The following is a 6519-nucleotide window of genomic DNA, read 5'->3' as shown; positions in this document are numbered from 1 at the left end:
TTTTTATTGGTTTCAGAGGGGAAGGGAGAGGGAGAGAGAGATAGAAACATTAATGATGAGAGAGAATCATGGATCGGCTGCCTCTAGCATGCCTCCTACTGGGGATGGAGCCCGCCACCCGGGCATGTGCCCTGACCGGGAATCGAACCGTGACCTCCTGATTCATAGGTTGATGCTCAACCACTGAGCCACGCCAGCCGGGCTAGTAGCTGCATTTAAAAAAAGAAACATGTAAAAAAGTGAATTTAAAAAATATATTTATTTCAACTCGATGCATAAAAATATATTATCATTCCAACCTGTAACGAACATCAAAATGTCATCAATGAGCTATTTTGCACTCTTTGTTTTCTTACTGAATCTTTAACATCGGGTATGTTTTCCAGGATCAGCACATATATAACCACCTGAGGCAAGGGGCTGGGCGGTGGGTGGTGCAGGTCGGATAGTAGCAAGCTGGCTCCTCTCGAAACTAAAAGCCCTGACAGATGGTCATTAAAGCAGAAACGTCCACTGGGGAGCTCGCCTCTGGGACCCGCCTAAGGATGAGGACAGCTGGGGGCCACTTTGTGAAATCTCTTGCTCTTAACATTCTTGTAGACCCGAGGGTCCCAGCTTCCCCATGTCTGTACCCACACGCCTGCTTTATTTTAAGGGCGGGCAGTGAGGACACCCAGGCCCCCCTCCCCATGGAGCCCCCCGCTGACGACCCCCCGTGCGTGTCCATCACCAGACGAGACCGGCTTCTTCACGAAAAGCAGCAGCTGCAGGTAAGCAGGTGAGGAATATTCAAGAAACGGGAGGCAGGCCTGCCCCGTGCCGCGGCTCAGTGGTGGAGCGTCAACCTATGAACCGGGAGGTCACGGTTCGATTCCTGGTCAGGGCACATGCCCGGGTGGCGGGCTCCACCCCCAGTGTGGGGCCTGCCGGAGGCAGCCGATCCATGATCCTCTCTCATCATGGATGTTTCCATCTCCCTCTCCCTTCCTCTTTGAAATCAATAGAAATATATTTTAAAAAAGAAATAGGAAGCACTTTCCTTATCCATTTAGGCCAAAGGCAGCGCAGCGGTTCTGTGCGTGGGTGGTGATTAGTGCTTGGCTGTCCCCCCGTGAGTGCAAAGGGCAGAGACGCAGGAGATGACAGCTGGGCTCGCAGGAGCCTCGTTACAAGCTAGCGGCTGCCGCTCGCGGCCTCCGGCTCGTTCTGATGGCGCTCATTACCTTTGCGGGTGCCTCCCTGCCTGCCAGGCCCATTTGTCACCTCTTATCATCCTGACCTTCAGAGAGGGCTTTCCTGGCGGGAAGAAATCGCTTAGGAAATTCCTGTCGAGTTGGACTGTGAGCAGCAGTTGTTAGGAGGTGGATTGTAGGTATGGATTGGGCGAGGCAGGCGCTCTGGCAGGAGTCGCTGGGAGCTCCGGGTGGCCCCGAGCAGTGGACGGGTCACCCAGGGGCTGGGAGCCCAGTGGTAGCACCGAGCTATGTTGGGGGGCAGGGTGAGGACGATCAGGAGCTCTGGACGGTGAGACGCCCCCCCCAGAGGCAGGATGCTTGAAGCGGAATCTCCACTTGCTGGAGCCTGGGGGCCTGGAGGCAGGAGTGGGGGGCCTGGAGGCAGGAGTGGGGTGCTGGGGGCCTGGAGGCAGGAATGGAGGGCCTGGAGGCAGGAGTGGGGTGCTGGGGGCCTGGAGGCATGAATGGGGGGCCTGGAGGCAGGAGTGGGGGGCCTGGAGGCAGGAGTGGGGAGCAGTGAGGGAACGTGGAGCAGAGGCAGCCTGGCTCTTGAACACCCAGCTCCACAGCACGCACAGGGCTCATGTGTGAACTCGTTTCCCCTCTCCCTGCAGGAGGAGATGGAAGCCCTGCAGGCCCGGATGTCTGCGCTGGCAGCGAAGGACCAGCAGCTGAGAAGGGAGATGGAGCTGCAGCAGCAGCTCCTCCGGTGGCGGGACTGTGACCTGCGGCCCCTGCTGGACGGGCTGGCCCCGGGCGAGCTGCAGGAGGTCCACCAGGCGGCGAGGGACACCCTGGCGCTGGCCGGTCAGAGCCCCCTCCCTGCAGGACCTCCCGAAGCCGTAAGGAGGTACTGGTGACTTCCTGCCATTTCGGATCGCTCACCTGGACCCCTGTGTGGGTGCTGTCTCTCATGTATAATATTTTCCGAACGGAGCTGCAGTTCTTTGTTTTGTGTTTTTTTTTAATATATTTTTATTGATTTCAGAGAGGAAGGGAGAGGGAGAGAGAGAGAGAAACATCAATGATGAGAGAGAATCGATCTGTTGCTGCCTCCCGTTTGCCCCTCGACTAGGGATGGAACCCACAACCTAGGTATGTGCCCTAACTGGGAATCGAACCCACAACCTTTTTGGTGTACGGAGATGACGATCCAGCCAACTGAGCCTCCAGCCAGGGCCTTCTGTTCCTCTTTAACGGACTTTTCTCGTCTCAAAGAGTTATGAGAATTTAAAATGCGAATCTGTGTCAGGGATATAGGAGCGTGCCTGGAAACAGGAAGTGCTCAATAAATGTTCGAACGATTATTCCCATGAGTGTTCCGACGAAGATACTCACTTGAGTCAGTGTGGTCTGGGGTGCGTGTTAAACCATCACCTGCTACCGTGTGGAGACAGTGTATGTCTTTCTAGGGCCCAGTGCAATTTAATGTGAGACGTGTTATTTGTCACAAGCAGCGTGCAAGCTGGAGAGAAACAAGGGATTTGTTTGAATCCTCAGTGTGCATGTAACGCTTGTGTCTAGACATTTCACTCATCTAATTGGGTGGTTGTCAATGTGTATTTCTGCTCCTGGAATCTTGCTTTGGGGACCACAGAGTGACGGAAGGAGCAGTGGGTGTTTGGGGTCCACGGGACATCATCTGTCGTAGGCCAGGCACCCCACCTCAATCATAACAGATCCCCTGCCCGGTTGGTGGGGTTGAGCGTTGACCTGTGAACCGGGAGGTCAGGGTTCAATTCTTGGTCAGGGCACATGCCCGGGTTGCGGGCTCGATCTCCAGTGTGGGGCGTGCAGGAGGCAGCGGATCCATGAGTCTCTCTCATCATTGATGTTTCTCTCTCTCTCCCTCTCCCTTCCTTTCTGAAATCAATAGGAATATATTGTTTAATAAACTTTGTTTAATAGAGTTCTACTGCTAAAAATAGCACGCGAGCCACTGGCAGGGGGCATGGATTATTCATGTTCCCCCGCCCCCCCGCCGCGTTCATTCCCTGTCTACCCCAGGGAGGCAACGAACGTTAACATTAGCCTGAGCAAAACATAATTAGGCAGGTAAATCTACTGCAAGACGTAATATAGCATAAATTACATAAATTAAATATAAATCAGATCAAACAGAAAACAACGCGGTCAATTACGCGCATCGCTGCCTCCCTGCTCTCGCCCGAGTCTCTAAAGAGGCTGATGTTCTCTCTGGGAAAGCCAGAGCTGAGTCAGCCCGGAGGGTGGTGCTTGCCTGCCCCCCTGGGCGTTCGCTGAAGATGCTGCCCTGGGGGTCAGCTCCGTTCCAGGGTCCTAAGTGGACCCACTGCCCATCTGTCCTGTGAATGCGTGAATCAGTCTTTGAGTGTGGCTGGGAACACCTGTTTTTTAAAACTGTTTTTAATGATGTCAGAGAGGAAGGGAGAGGGAGAGAGAGAGAGAAACATCAATGATGAGAGAGACTCATGGATCCGCTGCCTCCTGCACGCCCCCTATTGGGGCTCGAGCCTGCAACCCAGCATGTGCCCAGACCGGGAATCAAACCGTGACCTCCTGGCTCATAGGTCAACGCTCGACCACTGAGCCACGCCAAACGGGCATAGGTAGATGTACTTCAAATTCGTGCATCTCCTGTGTGCTCCCCCCACTGCCACACACAGCAGGCGCTCGGCACGGATGGGTGGGATGACACCGTGTCCCCAAACAGATCAGCGGGTGACCGGCCTATGAACTGCATCCCGCGTAGACCTTCGTGTTTGGAAGGTAGTTGCAGGGACGTGAATGTTAACCCTCTGTCGCCAGGAGCATCTCTGGGGCGTTCCTGCCCCCTGTCAGTAGATGTGCCTTGTGGAGTTTAACGTTGGCCTAAGCCAGTGGTCGGCAAACCGCGGCTCGCAAGCCACATGCGACTCTTTGGCCCCGTGGCATGGGCCACGAAGTTTCAATCGCACTGTACGTGCGCGCCCGCACGTGGTATTTTGTGGAAGAGCCACACTCAAGGGGCCAATTTGCTGACCACTGGCGTAAGCAGAGCATCACCCGGGAGGGGCAGTCCGTTTCCCGCCGGCATATTAACGCCACAGCCAAAGGGAGCCCCTTTGGCATCGTCTTTCCTTCTGTTCTTCAGCCAGTGGGCCGACGGGTGTCCCGCATGGGTTGGGATGGAACGGTAACTCCCAGGAGACCAAGGTCCTCTCTTTCGTTCCTTCTTCCAGCCTCCAGGAAAGGCTGAAACCCCTCCACTGGTCCCTGGGAGAAATCGCTGCGAAGGTAAGGCCTCCCCACGCCCGTTCCCTAAAGAGATCGCGCTTCGCTGCCTTCTCAGTTGTCCCCAATGAGGACTCAGGCGTGTCTCTCTCCCCCCAGGTGTGCAGGACCCAGAGGCTGTGCGGCTCCCTGCGGAGGAGCCTTCACGAGATCGAGACCCAGCTTCCGGTGTTGCTGGAGGCCAAAATGCTCGCCGTGTCAGGTAACCGCTGCCCAGCCGGCCACCTCCAGCTCTGGTGGCTGAAAACATCGTTTCTTTAAGAGCTTAAGACTCCCCGGGCTCTCTGTCATTCCGGCCGGTGTTTCCGTGAAGTTATGTGCCTGTAGGTGCTCAGTGGGGCGGCCGAGGGGCCTGGTGACAAGACCCACGAATAGATGGGCGGCGAGGTCTCCTTATGAAGGGATGGGTGAGCCTCGTACAGATACACGTGCACACGTGATAGGGAGGAAGTTATCTGTGGGTACCCTATTTGGGACTTCCACTTCCTGTTTCTTTTCTTGTTTTTCATCTTTTTAAAATCTATTTTGTTGATTTCAAAGAGGAAGGGAGAGGGAGAGAGAGATGGAAACATCGGTGATGAGAATCATGGATGGGCTGCCTCCTGCACGTCCCCTACTGGGGATGGAGCCGCAACCCGGTCTGGGCACACGCCTGGGGAATTGAACCGTGACCTCCTAGTTCATAGGTCGATGCTCAGCCACTGAGCCACGCCGTTTGGGCCACTTTCTGTGTTTGTTTGTTTTTAAGAGTTTAAGACTACAGGTGCTCAATGTCCTTCTAGACCAGCGGTTCTCAACCTTCTGGCCCTTTAAATACAGTTCCTCATGCTGTGACCCAACCATAACATTATTTTCGTTGCTACTTCATCGCTGTCATGTTGCTACTGTTATGAATCATCATGTAAATATCTGATATGCAGGATGGTCTTAGGCGACCCCTGTGAAAGGGTCGTTCGACCACCAAAGGGGTCGAGACCCACAGGTTGAGAACCGCTGATTTAACGGAACGTATGATCGTCCCAGGTCTGGGCTTTCTGTGGCTTTAAGAAGGAAGGTAATTCCTGGCAGCTTCTGTCTTCACGTCATTAAACAAGTACCGCTGGCAGCTAACGAGCAATTTGGCTCCCGGCGCGGCCACGCGGGTTATTTACAACCAGGAGGACACGAAAGGGGGGCGTGGGGCTCGGCTCTTCACGGCGTCACGAGCCATTTCCTTGGAGTGATGGCCCCATTGGCTGAGAGAGAGACGGGAAGAGTGAACACGGTCTCGCTTCGAGCTGGGGCTCTGCCTGCCTCCATCAGCGCGTCCTTCCCGAGGGTACAGGCGGACATGTCTCCATGAAGCCCAGGGGAGGCGGTATGTCATTCAGGCAGCGGAGCCGGCCCTCTCCGCCGTGGGGATGATCTCTCGTTAGAATCCCAGGAGAAACGCGTGGGAAGGTGTCTTGCATTTGGGGCCTGGGGCTTTCTGTTTTGTTCCCCGATCAGCTGAGGAAATCGGTGTCACCTGAAGAATTGGGCTGGGAACTCACCTCTTTTTTTAAAAAAATATATTTGTATTGATTTCAGATAGAAATGTCATTGATGAGAGAGAATCACGGATCGGCTACCTCCTGCACACCCCCTACTAGGGATCGAGCCTGCAACCCGGGCATGTGCCCTGATGGGGGAATCGAACCGTGACCTCCTGGTTCATAGGTCGAAGCTCAACCACTGAGCCACACCGGCCGGGCAGGAATCTGTGTGGGGTGGTGGTGGGGATGGTGGTGGTGGGAAATATTTAAACTCAGACTCGTTGAGGATAAAGGGAGACAGAACAGAGTGGCTAAAATCAGCTTCAGCTTTAGCATCTGCCTAGAGATCTTTAATTTTATTTGTAGAATAGAATATCTTGGCAGGGGCTTTAAAAGAAACCAACGTGAGCCCTGGACTGGTTTGGCTCAGTGGGTAGAGTGTTGGCCTGCGGACTGTAGGGTCCCGGGTTCGATTCCGGCCAAGGGCACATGCCCAGGTTGCAGGCTTGATCCCCAGT

The 6519-nt window shown here is 54.7% G+C and overlaps 1 protein-coding gene across 1 annotated transcript in view; it reads left to right on the top strand.

Annotated features, from left to right (window-relative positions):
• Positions 1-6519, top strand: part of DISC1 (disrupted in schizophrenia 1) — a gene marked incomplete at its 5' end in the record, with an annotated part of 48837 nt that overhangs the window by 9852 nt on the left and 32466 nt on the right. The window contains 4 exons of the mRNA XM_014535935.1: positions 656-770; positions 1850-2085; positions 4436-4490; positions 4587-4689. Of these exons, the coding sequence (XP_014391421.1) occupies positions 656-770; positions 1850-2085; positions 4436-4490; positions 4587-4689 (509 nt within the window). The remainder of the gene's footprint in view (positions 1-655; positions 771-1849; positions 2086-4435; positions 4491-4586; positions 4690-6519) is intronic.

Source organism: Myotis brandtii, unplaced genomic scaffold (genome assembly GCF_000412655.1).
Source record: "Myotis brandtii unplaced genomic scaffold, ASM41265v1 scaffold1026, whole genome shotgun sequence".
NCBI classification, from domain to species: Eukaryota; Metazoa; Chordata; class Mammalia; order Chiroptera; family Vespertilionidae; genus Myotis; species Myotis brandtii.
The sequence above is the reverse complement of the archived record's forward strand: the minus strand, read 5'-3'. Positions and strand labels throughout refer to the sequence as shown.